Source organism: Eschrichtius robustus, chromosome 11, assembly GCF_028021215.1.
Source record: "Eschrichtius robustus isolate mEscRob2 chromosome 11, mEscRob2.pri, whole genome shotgun sequence".
NCBI lineage: Eukaryota > Metazoa > Chordata > Mammalia > Artiodactyla > Eschrichtiidae > Eschrichtius > Eschrichtius robustus.
Window position 1 is genome coordinate 35,775,161 of NC_090834.1, and position 23,325 is coordinate 35,798,485.

At 33.7% G+C, this 23,325-nt stretch overlaps 1 protein-coding gene across 2 annotated transcripts in view; it reads left to right on the top strand.

Annotated features, from left to right (window-relative positions):
- PGR (progesterone receptor) overlaps positions 1-22,596 on the top strand; it is a 99,871-nt gene extending 77,275 nt beyond the window's left edge. The window contains exons 5-8 of one of the 2 annotated variants that reach the window (XM_068555141.1): positions 3,948-4,092; positions 5,590-5,720; positions 19,502-19,659; positions 22,307-22,596. In XM_068555141.1, coding sequence (XP_068411242.1) covers positions 3,948-4,092; positions 5,590-5,720; positions 19,502-19,659; positions 22,307-22,462 — 590 coding nt within the window. In that variant the 3' untranslated portion in view covers positions 22,463-22,596. The remainder of the gene's footprint in view (positions 1-3,947; positions 4,093-5,589; positions 5,721-19,501; positions 19,660-22,306) is intronic. The other variant, XM_068555142.1, reaches the window with a different exon arrangement.
- The last annotated feature ends 729 nt before the right edge of the window (positions 22,597-23,325 follow it).

The window sequence follows — 23,325 nt, forward strand, 5'->3', positions numbered from 1 at the left end:
TTGTCAACCACACCACTGTCACGCTTGAATGGTAATTATGTTCTACTTATCTGTCTGTCTCACAGACTACAAGTATTAAAGGCAGAAACAGCATCTTTCTAGTCTTTATGCTGAGTTGCAAACATAATGCTTCATCCCAAACAGGTGTTTAAAGAATATTTATAGAAATTTAAATTTTGGAAGTGGTATGAAAGAACTATGCTACCTTAAATCATTACCCATCAAGTCCTTATTCATAATGTCATCAAACATATGTTGGTGATTACATTTATTGTGCTGAAGCTTTTTTGTGTTCCTTAAAGTTCATGCTTTGTGTCATAAGGTGCTGAGGTAGTGAGTGCTCTGCCCTTGTTGTAGATTAGCTATTTCAGTATGCGACTGTTTTTAGAGGAGCACGGCCTGTATATTTTATTGAAACTCTGGAATTAAGCCAGGAGAACCTAGAAGGTCATATAGGCCATGTGTTACTGTACACTTTCTTTTCAGTTTTTTTTTAGGATTTAAGGATTGGACAGCTTGTGACAGAAATTATCAAGTCAAGTCACTTTAAAGGAAAGGGCATTTTTCTTTACTACTTGCTGAACACAATTACGGGTCATCCATCACTTCTCTGTGTGAAGGTTTTCATTTTGATCCTCATCTCAAATGTACTGAGTTTACCTGATCATTATCATCAATGGGAATTTGATCTCAGTGTTCCCGTCTTTGTTTCAGTATAAAGTAATGAATGATATTACAGTTAATGGTAAAAAAAAAAAAAATTGCACTTCTGTACCAAGTATGTTCAAGTCAATTTAACATTGTACATTTATCTCAGATAAGCCCTCTAAAAGGGGGAGTAAATAAAGCTATTTTCTGAGTTGTTTTCCACTCTGTTAAATAGAAAGAATATACTTTCTGCTATAAATATTGGTAATTTCATAAGTTTTAAGTTATTTCAGCAAGATTTGCCTTTTATATTATAATATACTAAAAATAGACCAAGTCTATATGTGCCTCCCTTGAGGGTGTCTTGCTTTGCAAAAATTAGGAAAGTTTATTTATTTCTTATCAAATGATCCTAAACTTGGTGGAAGAACTAATTACTATTACTATAAAATATTCAGTTTACAAGTGGCATTTCTGTATTAGATCTATTGTATTGACTGACTCATAATTTAAAAAAAAAAAAACAGAGAGGTAAAATATATAAACATGAACTTCAAGATGCATGTATGTGGCATATGAAAATAAAAAGAGAATTATGAAAATTGCATGCCAAATTTTTCTTAGCTAGTTATTTAAGGAGTCTTTCTACACCTGAATAAATCAGGATGTAAGCAATAAACACCAACTCTATTAATTTTAAAAAACAGAAACAAAAAACCTCTGGCTATCGAAAACAAAACAAGGATGAATTGGGAGATTGGGATTGACATATATATATACTAATATGTATAAAATACATAACTAATAAGAACCTGCTGTATAGCACACAGGGAACTCCACTTTGCTGTACAGTAGAAACTAACACAACATTGTAAAACAACTACAACTGCCCCACAAAAAAAACAGTTGAGCTTCACAAAAAACAAAAAAACAAAACAAAAAGAAAAAAATAATTTTCTGAAAAAACATCAGGGATTCACTGAATAGAAGCTAGAGGACAAGTCTGGAAAGTAGGCAGAAACCAAGGCATCTCTGGAGGGCCAATAAACAAATCACAAAGGTCCCCATTGGATCCCACTGTCATTAGGCACTAGCACCATCACAAATAAAGCCTAACCATATGTTAGTCTTTGTTTTACTATTTTTTGCTTCAAAGTCCAGGTAGTAGGTGTTCCACAGATCAAACCTAGATCACAAGCCCAGGGAAAGAGGCCTTAGCCAACTTCCTTGGTGGGAAAGTGGGGTACTTGCTCTCACCAAACTACAATCAATGGGAAACTCTATTTGCATAGATGAAAAAAGGGAGGGAGAGAAGGAGGCAGGGGAGAAAGTGAAACACTGAAAAGTCACCCTCCCCCCAAAAAAGGGGCAAATACCTGCTACGGTACCACTATTTATGAATATGTGCTAGGGCTGTTTTTGGTTCATCTGAGACTAAGAATTTCTAGGAAGGGAATAGCAGTCTTCCTGCTATTCACATGAAGTTGGGACTATCTGGAGCGTATGGAGAGAAGATAGATAGCCTTTTCTGCTACCTGCCTTGAGATAGTTAACTGAATCAGGAAATAAATTTCTTTTGCCCTTGAGATCTAAGGAATTAAGTTTTGCTTTGGTTTTACTTTTGAAATAGGCCATTTGTAAGTGGACTTCAGTGAGAGTTTTTGAAGGAATAGATGCTATTTAAAAAGCTGTACAGAAAGTGGTTAAGGTTCCTACCAAAACACTTATCTTTCTTTATACTTTTAATGAAATATTTCATTCACTTTTATTGTTTCAGGTACACTCAGGTACAAATAATTTAAATTTTATATCTTTTGCTCAGATAACTCCTCATACCTCTAATTCATATGTATATGGGTATTCATTCCATCAGTCCCTCAAACAGGTCCAAAACTTAATATTTTTTCTCTAGCCTGTTTCTCCTCCTTTATTTTGTCTCAGTAATGCTGTTATCATCACCCGCCATTCAAGTAAAAAAACTGAAAGATCTATTTGACTCCCTCTTTCTCCTACCTATGTACTATCACTTGCCAGATTTCTTTGATTTTACTCTTTAAACATTTCTCTGATGCACTCTATCTTCTCTACTCCTACCTGTTGACTTATTTCAGGCTTTTATCATCTCTCACCTGGACTTTGGCCATAGCTCCCAATTTCTCTCCCTAACCTCAGACCTTTTCCCTTGAATCCATCCTCCACATGGCTACCAATGAGCTGTGCATAATATAAAGCAGGCTATATCACTCCCATTGCTCCTTAATAGGAATACAAGACCATCCACGATCTGACCCCAGCCCATGCCTCCAAGCACCTCTTTACCCCTCCCTCCTTTGAGCCCATCAGTGCTGAGCTGGTCATCTTCCCCCAAGCAGGCAAAAAGAGAATTAGAAAGAGATGGAGAGAAAACTTTGACTATGTAAATGAAGATACACTTGCCTTTTCCCTGCCATCCTTCCTCTGCCACCAACACCAGAGAAAGGTCTAAAAGAGGGAGGTTGTGAAGGTGTGAAAGACCAGAGCATTCACACCACACATACACACACACACACACACACACACACACACACACACAAACACATCCATACCCACACAGACTCTAAACCTCTTAAGCCATATGGGAATTTAAAATGAGACTAGATTAAGTTTCAGAAAGCAAAAGTGACCAGAAAACTATGGAATCTACCCCAAATTTAATTAAGGATTGTTAAAGAAAAATTAGACATAGCATAATTGAAAGCAGTGGTTTTACAAAATAAAACCAATTTATGTTTAAATCCCAAAGAATTAAGATTCCTCAACCAACTGACTCTGATCTGTTCAGGCATTATTTCTGTTTGGGGGCAATTTTCCTGATCTCCCTATTGCCTGGTGTATTCCCTCTTACCTTCTCTATCGCAATACTTATGTGCTTATCTCTCCTGTTGAGTTGCAAGCTTCTTTTAAGGGCAACGGTTGTGTCTTACTCATCTTCATAACCCCAACATTTTACCACAGTACCTGCACACAATTGGCTTTCAATAAATGAGTGTTGCATGAATGAATGATAGATGTTTGATTTAATTAGTGAATTCCCAGAAATGCTAAATCACAGTGACTAATTTTAATAAATTCCAGAGTCTCTTCTTGTTTTTAGTGTTTCAGACTCTACTATTATTTCCTGCTTTTTTGTGTAAATATATTGAGATTGAAAACATTATATTACATTACCCTACTTACATCTATTTTCAAATTTTTATTTATTTTTAAGGTTTTTGACAAAGTGATTTTTGTGATCATTTATATGTAAATTTATTTTGTAGGTTTTCGAAACTTACATATTGATGACCAGATAACTCTCATCCAGTATTCTTGGATGAGCTTAATGGTATTTGGACTAGGATGGAGATCTTATAAGCATGTCAGTGGACAGATGCTGTATTTTGCACCTGATCTAATACTAAATGAGTAAGTAGTAACTTGACATTTGTTGTTATTGTTATCAAAAGTATATACGTAGGATAATCTTGAAAATTACATTTCAATAGATGATCATACATCTAGTGTCTTAAATAATAGAATTTTCCTGAAAGGTTTCTTAGAACTACCTCGGGATATAGCTTTAAATGACAACATTAATAAAATTGTATTATTTTATCAGTGATTTGATATTTGGAGCTTTTTTCTTTTACTTCAATAGTTGTCACAAATCAAAATTTTTTTAACTTCAAAAATGTATCAAGAAATATACTTAAAGACAAAAGTAAATATTTAGTTTATCCAATTAAAATTTTTACATTGGTAGTAATGAAGATAATGGATTAAATGAGGAATATTTTTGCATGAAAGTATTGACTTACCTTCAAAAAGTAAAAATATTATCTGTCTTCCTAGAGGAAAAATTAGACTGGCAATTTATTTAAAACATTGAAAGATAAATACTGAAATTGAATTCAATTTGCTTCATTATATTGGAATTACTGTAATTAACTTTGTACATGTAACCTTAAACTGAGTAAGAATCTTTTCATGAAAATATTTATACTGTCCTAATGGTGCATGCTGACTCAGAATTATATAACATGATAATTTATATTTGGATAAGTCTTTACAGATTACAGGTAACTTTCATATATTTTATTCCATTTTTTCCTACAATCCCTTGAAGTTGGTAAGGAATCAGCACCCTTTATTTCACAGTTCAGGAAACTGAGGCAGAGGAGATTGCATAATTTGCCAAAGAATCTTAGCTCTTCTGAGTCAAAATCTAGTTTTTTTTTTCACTATTCCTGTTCACTTCTTTGACTAGCACAAATATTACAAAACAGTACAGAGTTGAGAAAATGCCTTAAGTAAATTTCCTTAACATTCAGAATTTGTGTTTGTCTTGTCACTTATTTAATGCTTGTTAATGTTGTCTTTTCTGTATCACCATACATTTCCTCTAGAATAGTTCACAGTGTAACTATTTTATACTGAATACTCTAAACTGAGTACACTGAACTATTCTATACTATTCAATTTCTGTGAATTGAATTCACTCTCCCATTGGATTGCACACAAAATTTTATTTGTGTTTTTCACAGGAAAAAATCAGTAAATAAAGTATTTCCTGAGTGTTCCTCAGCACCACATTTTCAACTCCCACAACTTTGCTCTCCTTTCTTGGTTTAGGTTTTTAAAATGTGATAATAAAAGTGAGAAACAGCATTAATCTTAGTTAATGTGTATTTAATATAATTTTCTAACTTCAAATTTTTTAACCTCAAAAATCCAGTATTGTGACTAAATTTAGAAGACATTTAAAATTCCAAATATTGAGTTTGTTTATAAAAAGTCATTTTCAATAAGTCAGGTAATTACTAAATCTCATAATCTCTGATACATTACATAAACTGGCTAAGATACTCTGTGTTTTTTTTTTTTCCTGTTGCTTTTTGTTTTGTGTGTTGTGTGTGGTGCAAGACAGCGGATGAAGGAATCATCATTCTATTCATTATGCCTTACCATGTGGCAGATCCCACAGGAGTTTGTGAAGCTTCAAGTTAGCCAAGAAGAGTTCCTCTGTATGAAAGTATTGCTACTTCTTAATACAAGTGAGTGAGCATAAGTAACTTAATACAAGATATTTACTTTCTTAATTTTTAATTCATTAGGAAAGTTTCAAACAACAATATGATCATATGATTACACATGAGCTATGAATCTTAGATAACAACTGCAAAAGAGAAACATCCATAGACTATAATAGACTATAATAACATTACTTCATATTTCTCAGGTTTTACCTATCACCTAATATTAAAATAGCCCATCAATTAAGCCAGGTTCTATCCTTTTTAGGTAAAACATAATTAAATGACTTTTTCATATTCATCCAATTAGATATTATAAACTAATTAATATTGCATAATCACAAACTATGCTTCCCTCCATCCCAACCCCACAAAGGATTTACTCTGTAAAACACACAATTTTATTTGTAACTATTCTCTTTATGTCAGGATAGGCTAACGGTTATAACACATAACTGCAAAGATCAGTAGCATAATACAATAGCAGTTTATTTATTACTCACAGTCAGCCCAGTGGGTTAGCAAGAAAACCCAGGCTCCTTACATCCAGGGGCTCTACCCTTTTCATCACCTTGGAGTCCTCCATTGGATCTGACTAGAAGATGAGCACTGCGGAAGAAGAGGTTTAGAGATGAGACCTTGAACTGTCTGCCACCCACATTCTGTGGCTCACCTTAACTGCAGGAGAGGCTGGAAAATGAACCCTAGTTGCATACCCTGAAGAAAAAGGAAATGTTGTACTATAGAACAGCATTGGTAACCAGAAGGATGGGTAGATATCCATTCATTCTTTAATACACAAAGAACACATGCATCTCTGCTTCAGTGGATCTCCAAGGGTCTGGGTGGGAAATTTTTTTAAATTGCTTCTAACTTTTACCCTTTTCTGTGCCATTTCCATGCACAGGTAGACTCAGCCTTTGAATGTCTGAATTGGCCCTTCCTTCACTCATAGTGATTTGAAAGGAAACCACAGAAAGCTAAGGCCTTAGGTAGAAAGTGAGCCAATAGTTTCTCATCAATGATTGTGCAGAGACTTCCTTCTAATGGCATAAATCTTGAATGGTGGGGCTGGGGAGTATATCAAGAGAAAAAGCAGAAAACCTGAACTCTTAAGAAGAAAGTTTACCTCATGAAATCTATGCCCAGATACAGATTAATACAGGATGTAAGGATCCATAGCCTTATCCCCCACCCTTGGAAACCCTATCTGGAGCATACACCTGCAAGCCTAATTTGATGAAAAAGCATAAAAGGGGTTAAGGGAATTGATATGGGACTGGCCAAGAGAGTCAGCTGGAATAAACGTAATAATACAGCAGTTAATACCTGTCATTCTCTTCTTGACAGTAATGAATCCAATAGCAGATATATCATAGATAGTCCTAGATCTCCCAAATTAGTTGATGTCATTAACATAATTCTGTAATTATGGCTAGGCTACATTATGCTGGGGACCAAACAACCCCAAATCTCAGTAGCTTATCAAAAAAAATTTTTAAGTATTTATTCTTCTTACTATATTTCCAATGCAGATCAACAGGGAGGCTCATTGTCATCACTCAGGTGTCCAGGCAAATGGAGGCTACATCTTGACGCATGCTTCCATAATCACTAGAGCAGTGGTAAGGAAAGGGAGTGGTAAGGGAAGGAAGGGAGATACATATGACTTCCACTCACATACCATAGAAGGCAAGGTTTTTGGCCACTTGCAACTTCAAGGAAAGGGAAAATCATATATTTAGTGAATAGCACTATACGTAATATATATATATATATATATATTATTATATGTAATTGTGTAATAAAATTTGCACAAATTTTAATGGGATTTTTGAGGAGAGACTTGGCAATGTTATTGAAAATTCATCATTAAGTCTTAAAAACTAGGTAAGTATTACAAAAATCTGGGGGCAGAGAGAGAATTAGAAAGCTACAATAATTAATAGAGTATGGAAGAGAAATACATACACTGAATTAGTCAAGTCAGACTAGTACATACTAGAACTTAATATGCTGCAGTGGAAACATCACAGATCTTTGAGCATGGAACAAATAAATATTGTTGAGAAAAGCAGCTTTATATTTGGGGGAAACTTAGTTTGAATATTTAGCTCAAATTGTATCCTAAAATAAATGGCACATAATTGTAAGCACCTTAATTGTTAAAAATTAGCTAAAAGGAATATAAATGATTTAGAAATCTCAAATAAGGAATACCTTTTAAAAAATAAATGCAATAGGAAAGTTGGCCAAGAAAAAGTTCTATGATTTGATAAGAATTTAAACCTCTCATTTGCCATTAAAAATTAAAATACAGATATCCAGGAAAATATGGCAGTTTGAACACACACTTTTACCATTGTTCCTAATAATAATAAAACTACGTAAAAATATTAGTCAAGGGATTTTTTTAAGAAATAAAATAAAAGGGAAAGAAAACGAAAGAAAAATCAATAGCAATAAAATTCTGCAAGCCAGCATGTAGAACTAATTTAACATACCTGAGAAGGTGGATTCTAAGCCTGAAGTAAGAAAAGTCAAAAAGCACCTTGATTTGCATCACTGAACCTCTAACATGTTTTGCAATTAGTGACAACAATGATTTTTTTTTTTTTTGAAATGAGAATGAAAGTAGAATTTAAAACACCAAGTTCTGTTGAAAATCTGTTTCCAAATATCACCCAACCATGCAATTGTTCTTCTGCAACTAAGGCAGAGATTGTAGGTTTATTCCCTGAAGAGGATATAACAGAAGGCAGCTGGATTGGTGAATTGCAGGCACTGATGAGGGTGAGGGGTTCGATAGTGGAAACAAATTAAGTATATACTAAATGTTGAGACACCATCCTCCGAACCCACCTATCTTCTGGAACACCATCATCCAAGTTTATATTCTCCAGATAGGAAAATGAAAGATTCTTCTCTAAAGAATTTGTTTAGCTGGAAAGAAAAATAACTAAAAATGCTAATAGCAAGAGTTTCTCTTTGAAATAGCTTAGCCAGATTGCCCTGCACTAAAGCTCACAGTCAATAAGCACTACCCATTCAAACGGAACTATCAATCAGCTTTTTAATTTTCCACTCTTGAATGTAAATAAACAACCAAGGCATCTGAGGAAGGCGTTTGATATCAAAGACAAAGACAAAAAAAAAAAAAAAAAAAAAAAACTTGGAGGAAACAGAAACCATGTAGGGAGATGAAAACTTCAAAAAAATTTACAAGCCATCCTTCTTTAGAAAGATAAAAGAGCATATTCCAACCATAAAACAATGACTGGATACATGAAAAAGGAATAACACAAAGAAAAGAGCTCTTGGAAATTAAAAAAAATATATATATATATATATTTATTTATATTTAATTTAAAAGTGAGTACTGGCATTGGAAGACAGAGTTGAAAAACCTCTCAAAAGTAGAGCAAAAAAACAAAAAAAAATAAGAAAAATCACAGTTCAGAAGGAAGCCCAACACCCAAATCTAGAAAGAGAATAACAAAACATTAGAAAAAGAAATAAAGATGTAAACATTAAGGGAATAGTCTGTCTTTTCAGCAAATGGTATATGGAAAACTTCATTCAAAAAAATTAAGTTGTACCCTTACCGTACGCTATATACAAAAATTGACTTGTTATTTTGGAGAGAGGTGGCCAAGATAATTGAGTAGGAAGACCGTGAACTCACCTGCTCCCACAGACACACCAAAATTACAGCTATTTTCAGAGCAACTATCTATGAGAACAACCTGAAGACTATCAGAAAAGATTTTCCATAACAAAAGAGATAAATAAGGAAGCACAATGACTCAGGTAGGAGAAGTGGAAACATAATATAGTCAGGACCCACATCCCTGGGTCAGCAACCCACAAATAGAAGAAATATCACAATTGTAGAGGTCCATTCCAAGAAGCAAGGGGTCTGAGTCCTATATCAGGCTCCCCAGCCCTGGGTCCTGCACCAAGAAGATGAGCCCCCAGAATATCTAGCTTTGAAAACCAGCGGGGCTTAACGTTTGAGAGAGCTGGAAAGCTATAAGAAACAGAGATGCTGCTTTTAAAGAGCATATGCAAAATCTCACATACTCCCAAGTCCTAGCATAATGTCAGTAGTCTGAAAGGGGCCTGGGTCGGACCCACTTGCTGATCTTGGAGAGCCCCCCAGGAAGGCAGGAGGCAACTGGGACTACCCCTAGGAACAAAGATGCGGGTGGCAGCCATTTTGGGGAGCTCATTCTACCATGATAACACAGGCGCTGGCAAACATCATTTTAGAATCTTCTCTCTGGATTAGCACAGGGGGCTTACCTGCCCTCCAGAAAGCAGGTACCAGCCCCAAGACACCCTGGGCTGCCCAGCTACACAGGGACCCAGCCCTGCCTGCCAGTGGGCCTGTAGCCACCACATAAGGCAGGGACTCACAGGGAACCAGCCCTCCCTACCAGTGCACCCACAGTTGTCAGTCCCATCACAACAGAAGGGCACACACAGTCCACATACTAGAGAGTATAGCTCTGGTGGCCAGAGGGGAACATACTGCTGGGTCCCTAGAACGTCTCATTCATAAGACCAGTTCTCCAAGATTGGGAAATGTAACCAACCTACATAACACATAGAAATAAACACAGAGAGTTGGGCAAAATGAGAATAAAGGGGAATATGTTCCAAACAGAAAAACAAAACAAAATCTCTGAAAAAGAACCAAATGAATTGGAGATAAGCAATCTACCCGCCCCCCCCCCAAAAAAAAGAGTTCAAGGTAATGATTGTAAAGATGTTCATGAACACAGAATTCCAACAAAGAGTTAAAAATTACAAGGAACCAATCAGAGCTGAAGAATACTATAACTGAAATAGAAAGAAAGAATAGATTAGATGATACAGAGGAATGGATTAGTGATCTGGAAGATGAAGTAGTGTATATCCCCCAAGCTGAACAAAAAAAAGAAAAATGAACTTTAAAAAATGAGGATAGTTTAAGAGACCTCTGGGGCAATATCAAGCATACTAACATTTGTATTACACAGTCCCAGAAAGAGAGAAGAGAGAGAAAGGGGTCAAGACCTTAAGAAATAATAGCTGGAAAAATTAATTAACCTGAGGAAGGAAACAGACATCCAGATCCAGGAAGCACAAAAAACTATAAATAAGATGGACCCAAAGAGGTCCACACCAAGACACATGATACTTAAAATGACAAAAATTAAAGATAAAGACAGAATCTTAAAAGCAGCAAGAAAAAAAACCAGCTAGTTATGTACAAGGGAACTTCCTTAAGACGATCTGCTAACTTTTCAGCAGAAACTATGCAAGCAAGAAGAGAGTGGCATGATACAGTCAAAGTGATGAAAGGAAAAAACCTACAACCAAGAATACTCTACCTAGCAAGGATATCATTCAGATTTAAAGGAAAGAAAAAGAATTTCACAGTCGAGCAAAAGCTAGAAGAGTTCAGTACCACTAAACCAGCTTGACAAAAAATGTTAAAGAGACTCTGCTAAGCAGAAAGGAAAGGCCACAACTAGAAATATAAAACTCTGAAAGGAAAATTCTTACCAGTAAAGACAGACATACAATAAAGGTAGTAGATCACCACTTGTAAAGCTAGTAAATGGTTAAAAGACAAAAGTAGTAAAATCATCTATATACAATAAGTAGTTAAGGGATACACACATTAAAAAGGTATAAAATACAGCCTAAATACATGAAGCAAATAATAACAAACAAAAAGGGAAAAATTGATGGTAATACAATAATACTAGGGGACTTTAACACCCCATTTACCTCAATGTACAGAAAATCCAGACAGAAAGTCAATAGGAAACATGGGCCTTAAATGAAACGTTAGACTAGATGGACTTAATAGATATCTACAGAACATTCCATTAAAAAAACAGGAGAATACACATACTTTTCAAGTCCACATGGAACATTGTCCAGGATAGATCGCATGCTAGGCCACAAAACAAGTCTCAATAAATTTAAGAAAAATGAAATCATATTAAGTGTCTATTCTGAACACAATAGTATGAGACTAGAAATCAACTACAAGGAAAAAAACTGGAAAAAATTACAGGGAGTCTAAAGAATATGCTTCTAAACAACCAATGGTCACTGAAGAAATTGAGAGAAAATAAAAATATACCTTGAGACAAATGAAAATGGAAAACAAATTGTTCCGGAATCTATGGGACACAGCCAAAGCAGTTCCAAGAGGGAAATTTATAGCAATACAGGCCTACCTCAAGACACAACAACAACAAAGATATCAAATGAACAATCTAATCTACACCTAAAGGAACTAGAAAAAGAAGAGCAAACAAAACCCAAACTTAGTAGAAGAAAAGAAAGAAAGATCAGAACAGAAATAAATGAAACAGAGATGAAAAAACAGTAGAAAAGATCAATTAAGCTAAAAGCTGGTTCTTTAAAAAGATAAACAAAATTAATAAAACTTTAGCCAGAATCACCAAGAAAAAAAGGAAGAGGGCCCATAAAAATAAAATCAGAAATGAAAAAGAAGTTACAACTGTCACCACAGAAATAAAAAGATCATAAGAGGTTAGTACAATATGTACCAATTAGTACAAATATGCCAATAAAATGGACAACCTAGAAGAAATGGATACATTGCTAGAAATGTGCAATCTCTGGGATTGACATATGTACACTATTGACACTATGTGTAAAATAGATAACTAATGAGAACCTACTGTATAGCACAGGCAACTCTACTCAGTGCTCTGTGGTGACCTAAATGAGAAGGAAATCCAAAAAAGAGGGGATATATGTATACCTGCAGCTGACACTTTGCTGTACAGTGTAAACTAACACAATATTGTAAAGCAACTATACTCCAATAAAAAAATAAAGATAAATTTTTTAAAAACCTAAAAACAAAAAAGAAATGTACAATCTCTAAGAGTGAATTAGGAAGAAATAGAAAACATGGACAGAATGATTACCATTAATGAAATTGAATCAATAATCCAAAAACTCCCAACAAACAAAAGTCAAGGACCAGATGGCTTCACAGTCGAATTTTACCCGTATCATTCTCAAGTATTAAAAAAAGTTAAATAGGCCAGCATTCTATGAGGCCAGCATCACCCTGATACCAAAACCAGACAAAGATACCACAAAAAAAGAAAATTACAGGCCACTGATGAACGTAGATGCAAAACTCTCAGCAAAGTATTAGCAAACTGAATTCAATAATACATTAAAAGCATAATGCACCATGATGAGGTGGAATTTATCCCAGGGATGCAAGGAAGCTTCAGTATCTGCAAATCAATCAATATAATGAACCAAATTTACAAATTGAAGAATAAAATCCATATGATCATCTCAATAGATGCAGAAAAAGCTTCTGACAAAATTCAACATCCATTTATGATAAAAACTCTTAACAAAATGGATGTGGTGGGAACAGATCTCAACATAATAAAGGCCATATATGACAAACCCTCAGCCAATGTCATACTCAGTGGTGAAATCTGAAAGCATTTTCTCTGAGATCAGGAACAAGACAAAGATGCTCACTTTCATCACTTTTATTCAACATAGTATTGGAAGTTCTAGCCACAGTGTCAGACAAGAAAAAGCAATAAATACCATCCATATTGGAAAAGAAGAAGTAAAACTGCCGCTGTTTGCAGATGACATGATACTATATGTAGAAAATCCTAAAGATGCTACCAAAAACTATTTAAACTAATAAATGAATTCAGTAAAGTTGTAGGAGAGAAAATTAATATACAGAAATATGTTGTACTTCTATACACTTATAATAAACTATCAGAAGGAGAAATTAATAAAACAATTCCATTTATAATTGCATCAAAAAGAATAAAATACCTAGGAATAAATCTAACCAAAGAGATAAAAGATGAGTAATCTAGAAACTGCAAGACATTGATGAAAGAAATTGAAGATGACATAAACAAATGGAAAGATAGACCATGCTCATGGATTGGAAGAATTAATGTTGTTAAAATGATCATACTGCCCAAGGCTATCTATAGATTCAATGCAAACCCTATCAAAATACTACAGGCATTGGGCTTCCCTGGTGGCACAGTGGTTGAGAATCTGCCTGCTAATGCAGGGGACACGGGTTCAAGCCCTGGTCTGGGAGGATCCCACATGCCGTGGAGCGACTAGGCCTGTGAGCCACAACTACTGAGCCTGCGCGTCTGGAGCCTGTGCTCCGCAACAAGAGAGGCCACGATAGTGAGAGGCCCGCGCACCACGATGAAGAGTGGCCCCCACTTGCTGCAGCTAGAGAAAGCCCCCACACAGAAACAAAGACCCAGCACAGCCAAAAATAAATAAATTAATTAATTAATTAAAAAAAGAAAATACTACAGGCATTTTCCACAGAACCAGAAAAAATAATTGTAAAATTTGTATGGAAACACATAAGACCCTGAATAGCCAAAGCAATCTTGAAAAAGAAGAACAAAGCTAGAGCTATCAAGAGCCCTGATTTCAAACTATACTACAAAGCTACAGTAATCAAAACACTATGGTACTGGCGCAAAAACAGACACATAGATCAATGAAACACAATTGAGAGCCTAGAAATAAACCCATACTTGTAAGATCAACTAACCTAAGACAAAGGAGGCAAGAATATACAATGAAGATACAGCCTCTTCAATAAATGGTGTTGAGAAAAATGGACAGCTGCATGCAAAAGAATTGAACTGGACTACTTTCTCACACCATGTACAAAAGTAAATTCCAAATGGATTAAAGACTTAAATGTAAGACCTGACACCATAAAATTCCTACAGTATATGTTTTATTGCCTATGTTTGGCAGTATGCACTTTGACATTGGTCTTAGCAATATTCTTTGGATCTATCTCCTCAGGCAAGGCCAACAAAAGCAAAAATAAACAAATGGGACTACATCAAACTAAAGAGCTTTGCAAGGTGAAGGAAACTATCAACAAAATGAAAAAGCATGTTACTGAATGGGAGAAGATATTTTCAAATTCTATATTTGATAAGGAGTTAGTATCCAAAATGTACAAAGAACTCATACAACTCAATATCAAAAAACAACCTGATTAAAAAATGGGCAGAGGACCTGAAGAGACGTTTTCCAAAGAAGATACTCAGATGGCCAACAGATACATGAAAAGATGCTCAATGTCCCTAATCATCAAGGAAATACAAATCAAAACCACAATGAGATACTACTTCACACCTGTCAGAATGGCTTGTCATTAAAAAAGCAACAAATAACAAGTGTTGACGAGAATGTGGAGAACAGGGAACCCTTGTGCACCATTGGTAGGATTGTAAGTTGGTACAGCCACTATGATAAATAGTATGTAAGTTCTTCAAAAAATTAAAAATAGAATTGCCATATGGTCCAGCAATTTCACTTCTGGGTATTTACCTGAAGAAAACAAAAACACTAATTTGAAAAGATATATGCATACCACTGTTCATTGCAGCACTATTTATAATAGCTAAGATATGGAAGCAATGTAAGTGTCCACTGATAAATAAATGGATAAAGAAGATGTGGTGTATATATATATATATATATATATATATATATATATATATATATATATGGCAATATATAATGGAATATTACTCAGCCATAAAAAAAGAAATGTTGCCATTTGCAACAACATGGATGGATCTAGAGGGTATTGGGCTAAGTGAAATAATTCAGAGAAAGACAAATATTATGTGATCTCACTTACATGTGGAATCTAAAAAACAAAACAAACAAATAAAACAAAATGAAAACAGACTCATAGATACTGAGAACAAATAGGTGGTTGCCAGAGGGGAGGGGATAGGGGGCAAAATAGGTAAAGGGGATTAAGAGGTACAAACCTCCAGTTACAAAATAAATAAGCCAGTGCATGTAATATACAGCATAAGTAATATTGCCAGTAATATAATAACTTTGTAAGTAATAACTTTGTATGGTGACAGATGTTTTCTATACTGATTGTGGTGATCATTTCATAAAGTATGCAAATGTCAAATCATTATGTAGTACACCTGAAATTAACATATTGTACATCAACTATATTTCAACAAAAATTTTAATTAACTTGAAATAAATCAAAGAACTAAATCTAAGATCTAAAACTATGAAACCCTTAGAAGAAAACATAGAGGGAAAGTTTTGTGACATTGGATTTTGCAGTGATTTCTTGGATATAACATCCAAAACACAGGCAACAAAAGAAAAAGATAAATAGACTTTATCAAAATTTAAAACTTCCGTGTATCAAAGGACACAACACAAAGAAAAGGCAATCCATTGAATTGGTGAAAATATTGAAAATCATATGTCTGCCAAGGTAAAAGTATTAATATCCAGACAACATAAAGAACCTCTACAATTCAACAATAAAAAAATAAACCAATTTAAAAATAAATAAAGGTCTTGATAGACATTTCTCAAAAGAAGGTTTACAAACAGCCATTAAGCACACGAAAAGATGCTCAGCATCACTAGTCATTAGAGAAACACAAATAAAAAACAATTAGATACCACTTCGCACCCATCAATATGGTTACTTACTCTCAGTAAAACAAAAAATTATACTAGAAAAGAAAAGAAATCATAGTAAATGCTATATGACTTGACTGTAGCAGCATTTTGCATAGCTAAAATAATAAACACTGAATATTGATCTAACCAATATTATGAAAATGATATTAGGAAGAGGAGGAATAGGAAGTTCTATGTGTGTGAGTGTGTTTGTGGTGTGGGGGTAATAGTAGATCTGGAATATGGAAATAGAGCTACAGTCCCATTTTCCATACTGGAAAGTCAAAAGTTAAAAATAAAAACTCAAGGAGCAGCACTATAAGGATGTTATTGAAAGCTATGGAAGGAAAGATCAAAAGAAATAGTTGAAAGAATTGAAAGTGTTTGCCTCTGGAGCATGGCAAAATTTGGATTGCCTGGGCAGTACTCTTTGCCCTAATAAAGTTACAAAACTGATTAAATATTTTAAAACTAGGCTTTAAACCACAAACTGAGAAGAATATTTAAAATACAGCTTAGATCACTATAAATGAATAGAAAACAGAAAAAAAATCACTAAAAAGCTTAAGAAAATTGTTCAACCTCACTAATAGAGAAGTGAAAATGAGATGGTATTTTATTTTTCTCTATAAAAAGCAAAGATTACCTAAAATGAAAATACTCATTACAAAGCACACAACAGTTAACTAGTAAGAGGTAGTTTAGAAATGTATATTATCAGTGTTAAGACAGTTAATACCTTTTACTCTAATAATTCTACTTCTAAGAATATATCCATAAAAAATAAGACATTCATCATAAGTATTGTTTAGATTAGTAAAATATTCCAAATGTCAAATGATAAAACAATTAAATAAATTGTATGTCCTACACATTTTTGTGATATGAAATTTTATGTGAGAATTAAAACATTCATTTTTGAAGAATTTTGAATGATATAAGTAAATGTTCTCAATATAATATTAGGAAATGTCCTAAAATATTGGATTGTAGGATCTCAGGTGACCTGTAATTTTCCATGTATTTTCTGTATTTTCTAAAATTTTTCCAATGAATACACATTATTTTTAAATTAGCTAAACCAAAAATAAGTATTCTTTTTTTAAAGTATTCTTATCTAAAATAGCATCTGGCTAACTGCCCTTCACTCACTCTCTCCCATTTGCCACTAACATAATTACAAGAAATCCTAAAAACCCACATGTGGACTCAATAAGAATCTGAGAGAAAATTCTCCAATCATGTAATGCTGGGTGTAATAATTAAGAAAACAATGAATTAATGTAAAGAGCTCAAAGGAAATAGAAATTTTTTGGAGAGCTGGTTCACCATAGATCTGAAATCTAAGGAAGAGAGTAGGAGAGGAGGATAATTTTCAGAGATATCCCAGGAGCATAGGATGAGAGCCTAGTGATTAAATTATCATATCCTAGGAGCACGTTGTTAGTGTTGATACTAAAAGAATGAGGCAGTGTGGGATTAGGCCCGCTTCTCTTGTAAAGAGGATAATTGGTTCAAGTCTGGTCCTAAACGCTTAGATGGATATAGTGAGGGCTTTGGGTTACTAGTTTTCCAACTCTTTAAAGCCCAATGAGAAGACAGTACTTCAGTAATCAGAAGAAAAAATAATTTTATAGTCATGTTTAAGAGTGAGGAAGATTTGAGGATTGGTTGGGAAGTGTAAAAAGAGTTATGGATGTTTAAAATAGCTGCTATAGGGATTTCCCTGGTGGTCCAGTGGTTAACACTTGGAGCTTCCAATGCAGGGGGCATGGAACTAAGATCCCACATGCCATGTGGTGCAGCCAAAAAAAAAAAAAAAAAATTTTTTTTAAAGTAATAAAAGGTTAAAATGGTAAATTAAAAAAAAAATAAAATAGCTGCCATATGAAGTAGAGGGACAAGATCATAGATACACATAGCATATACATACAAATGTATGTACAACAGTTAAGTTTTCAATTGGAGCAAAAATCTCATATTGCCAAGATTACCTTTCTAAATCCCTTTTATACTCAGGATGTGAGCTCTTGAAAACTCAAAACCAAAGAATTAACTTTTGGTTTCTATCGGTTTGTTATCTGCGGCCGTCTTTTTTCCAAGGGAAGTGGAAGCCAAGGTCTGATTGGGGTAGAGGGAATAAAGTCGGAGTTTTTGAAAAAGGATTATTTATCTCCCTTTGCTGGACACATACAGTTGGCTTTGCTCAAATGAAGTACACTTCTCTATAGAAATATTGCTAAGTGTCAAGATTATAAATCCAGAGATTATGTGATTTTTCTTTCAGCAATCTGGATGTAGTTGCAGAAAAAGTCAGAAACTTCACTTCAGTTTGAAGATTTGTTTGTAGGACAAGTGAGACCAAAGTAAAAGGAAACAAGGAAACTGGGAGTTCTGGTAATAGAGTTGCTAAAGAAATCAACCAGACATCTCAGACAAGTGACAACAGAAGGACCGAAAAGATTTAGGAGAAAAGCAATAGGTAAATTGACTATGTAGTGGAAACAAGAGAACTAGTCATAAGAGTAGGAAGTTGTGCCCAACATTTGGATGTATGAATTAAGGATTTCAGAGGTAGATATATAAATTACCAGTTAACAATCATAATAGGAATGAGAGGTATTCTCAATAAAATCAGCAACAAAATAGGGGTATTTACCATTACTATTATTATTTAATATTGTTCTGGAAGTCTTAAACAGTGCATTGAACCATGAGGCAGAAATGAGAGCTACAGCTGTTGGAAAGGAGAAAATGAAGCTATTATTTGAATATAGTATTGTCTTATACCGAAAAAAAAAAAAAATCAAACAAAAGCTGTTAGATTTTAAAATATAAATAAATGAATAAATAAAATACAGTAAAACCAAGTGGCTGAATATAAGAGAAAATTCAAATATCAATGGCTTTCTCTCATATCAGCAGGAAGGAGACAAAGACAAAAAAGATCCAGCATACATGTAGTTGTAAACTAAATCAAACTAAGTATTTTAGACAGGAATGTAGAATAATGTCAGGTGCTCTTTTGAGCAAATGCTAATAGCTCTAAAATAGGTAAGCTGAAATGTTCTTTAACTTACCTAATTGTTCTTATCATATTCTTCAAAAGAACTAGAAGTTTACATGTTCTAAAACTTTTCCTATTTAAGGTGTTTGTATCTAGAGTTGCAAATCAAAATAAATCATTATACAGCTCAGAAATTTATATTATAAACTGCTAGTGTCATCTTTTTTAAACATAACTGCCACTTGTAATTATCTTCTTGCAGTTCCTTTGGAAGGACTAAGAAGCCAAAGCCAGTTTGAAGAGATGAGATCAAGCTACATTAGAGAGCTCATCAAGGCAATTGGTTTGAGGCAAAAAGGAGTTGTCCCTAGCTCACAGCGTTTCTACCAACTTACGAAACTTCTTGATAACTTGCATGATGTAAGTATTTTGTTTTCTAGAATATTAATGATTATTTTCTGAATTATATCTATAACTTCTTAAATGTGAAATATAAATTTTACTTCATGTGTTTTCTTCAAATGTATATTTGTACTTACATTTTAAAAACCTGTATCATACTGCTCAGAATTTATATTATGCTTTTTTCATTTTTAGTGTAGGTCACCCAAATATCCTTTTACTAGTATTTGTATAATTTGAGAGTAATTTAATGGTTGATAGGAATTGTGACACATTTTTCTGAATATGCTCTCAAATGTTTTTGTCTTAAGCTAGAAAAGATTTTATGTATACAGGAAAAGCAAAGATATGGATGTGGAGAATAAGACTCTCATACCATTTTGGATGGAGTTATAAGTCAGTAACAGTGCTAATGGACAATCTGGCAGCATGTAGCAGTAGTTAAAGTTTGTGTGCTTTTCAAATTCCCACTTTTTAGGGCTTATCTTAAATAAATAATTAGACAAGTATTTAAGATATGTATGCATCATTGCCTATACAAGAGGAAAAAAACCCTAGAAATACCTGACACCAAAACTGGGTAAATAAAATAAGATATATGGGGTTAGTCGAGACATATTGCATACAAGCTTTTATCACTACTGTGTTCAGAAACCACACTAAATTAACAACAAAGCATAAAAAAGCCCTCTACTCACCAGGTCAAATTTGAGGCCTCACTGCTGAATATGAACCGACAGCCAAGATTATTAGCCATTTAGATAAAGCCTCTAAAATGTAAGGCAGAGAGGAAAATAAACAGAAAAAAATGTAACTTAAAGGAAAAAGCAAGAGTGCAGAAAATAGAAGAAAGCTTCAAAAAATTAAGATATTCAGAGAAATAAGAATGATGTTGCATCCATGAAACAAGAATAGAAAACATTTTATAAGGAACATTTAGCAAGAAAACACTTTTGGATAATTAAAGAAGAGCAGAAATTAAAAATTCAATATAAATATAAAACTCAGGAAATATAAATCTCAGGGAAACCCAGAAAAAAATAACAAAAAAGATAAAGATATGAAAAAGTAGAGAGATAGCAAATTTAGGGGATTAATCCATGGGGTTCCATTCCCCAGTTAGTAATTTCCAGAAGAAAGAAGAGAGAAAATCAAGGCGAGGAAATTATGTAAGAAATCATAAAAGAAAAGTTGCTAGAACTGAAGGATATGAGTTTTCTGAGTGTAAGGGCCCAGTATATAGGCACAGCACAACTGAACCAAGGCACATTGTAAAATTTCAGCCTACCTGGAATAAAGAGGGTATCATAAAATATACCAATGAAAAAAGAAATAAGTCACATCAAATCATCAGGATTCAGAAGGATGTTGGACTTCTCAATAGCAATACTGGAAGCCAGAAAACAATGGAGCAATACCTTCAGAATTTTCAAGGAAAGAAAAATCTTCAACAAGTTTTTTACCAGCCAAACCATCAAACAAATATGATGGCATCATAAAAGTATTTTCAGACTTGCAAGATCTCATAGAGATTACCTCAAATACAAACTTTCTCAGGGGCACCTGAAAGATTTCTTACAACAAAACACTGGAGTAAGCCAAAGTAGAAGATTCAACCCAAGAGAGATGCAAAGGGGTGTCCCAGCACACTAACTAATGCAGAGGATTTCAGGACACTAATACCAAGAAAAAAATGGAACTGAGCTATTACCAATTGCATGAACATATTGAAGTGAGTCTTTACAGTTCTGTCAGAAAATCTGACTATGGCTTTGTGATATAGAAAAAACAAAGGAAACAGAAACGTAAGGTGATTAGCCCTAGCAAAATTAAAGTAAGTCATATAAGAAAGAAAATGTAATCCAGCAGGAAACAATAAAAATCTTTGTAATATAAATGTTAGATATCGATTTAGCCAATAATTGAGATATAACTATATAGAGAATGGAGAGAAGAGAAAGTGTGTGTAGTTGAGGAGGGGGGTATATAGTACAAGAGAGCTAAATCCTCATTTAATAGAAACTTAATCAATAATGCAAACTTTGGAAAATAAAATTTATTAGAAATACACAGATAAATATCAAATGACACAGGCTAAAGCAGTTTAAAGTGGTTACATCTGTGTTGTTGCTACTGTTGTTTTTGTTGCTATAGGTCTTCCAGTACTAGCTGACTTTCAAAATTATGTACATGAATTACTTTGAAAAAATTAAAATTAGATTAAAATGGATTATGCTGGGTTGTTTGTACTGAAATAGAAGAGTCTATATATTGTCTATATGTTGTTATATGAAAAAGCTCGATTAAGAAATAGACTATAAAATAATTTCATTTATGGAAATATATATGCATGTGTGTATATTATGTGTATACCTGAGTATGTATTAAAAAAAAACCTTGAAATATACCAAAATGTTCACCTGGTTATCCTGTGGGTTTACAGAATACTTTCATTTCTTTAAATCTTTCTATATATTAGGATATTTTGTCATGAGTATGTAATATTTTACATATTATGCTAGAAAGTGGAGGGAGATGTTTTCAGTTCAGTAAGAAAAAACATCTTAAGTATTTCTATTATTAGAAAAATAAGCTGCCATGTTTGTATAGTATATGAATATATTATTTTTCTTACATGTTTCCTATCCATTTGTTAAACCAACAGCTTGTCAAACAACTTCATCTGTACTGCTTGAATACATTTATCCAGTCCCGGGCACTGAGTGTTGAATTTCCAGAAATGATGTCTGAGGTTATTGCTGCACAATTACCCAAGATCTTGGCAGGGATGGTGAAACCTCTTCTCTTTCATAAAAAGTGAATGCCGTTTTTATCTTTAAAAAATTAAATTTTGTCTGTTTTTGTTTTGGTCAGGATTATGAGGTCTCGGGTTTTTACAATGTTCTTCTCAAAGCCTTACACTTATAACATATCGTACTGTGTAAATTTCAGATAAAAGTTGTGAGGTTTAATTGATTTCCTTTATAAAGCATAATTTGAATTTTTAGTGTTTTCGTGTACCCATATTTTCTTTAAGAGTTTACAAGATTGAAAAAGTATTAGGTTGATTGTTAAAGTTAATCTTATATCATTTCATGCCATTTAGGTGAGATTTTTAACTTTCACATATAACAAATCTTCTACCTTAGAGAAAAAAAAATCTTATACATAAAAATAAAAAGTTATTATATGTTCTTTCTATATAATAGCTCCCTTTGGCTCCCTAACTATATTTACAAAAATGAAACCTTAAAATGGTATACAAAATTCTGTCTATATGAGTGTATATACATTTTCGTGAGAAGGAAATTTATAACCTTAATCAGATTCTCCAAAGGGTTTTTAATGCAAAAAATGTACAGAAAAAGAGTTTAAAATTCTTGAAATAGATTGATGCTCCTCAAACTAGGATGACCAGCTTATATGTTAAGACTGTTTCCCAGATTGGAAACACAAGTCTCTAAGAAAGTTATTAAGGAGAGCCATAGCATTATGACAAGAGCATTATGGGTTTTGTAGTATTTTACTAATCCTTTTTTGGGAATTGTCCTGTAATAAGGTATTCTGTATCAAAATAGGAAGTAGGAAGTCAGAGAGTCTGTGGCCTAACTCCACTCCTTACATCTAGGGTGTGTGGAAAGTCACTTAACCTTACTGAGTCCCACCTTTAATATTGGTGTAATA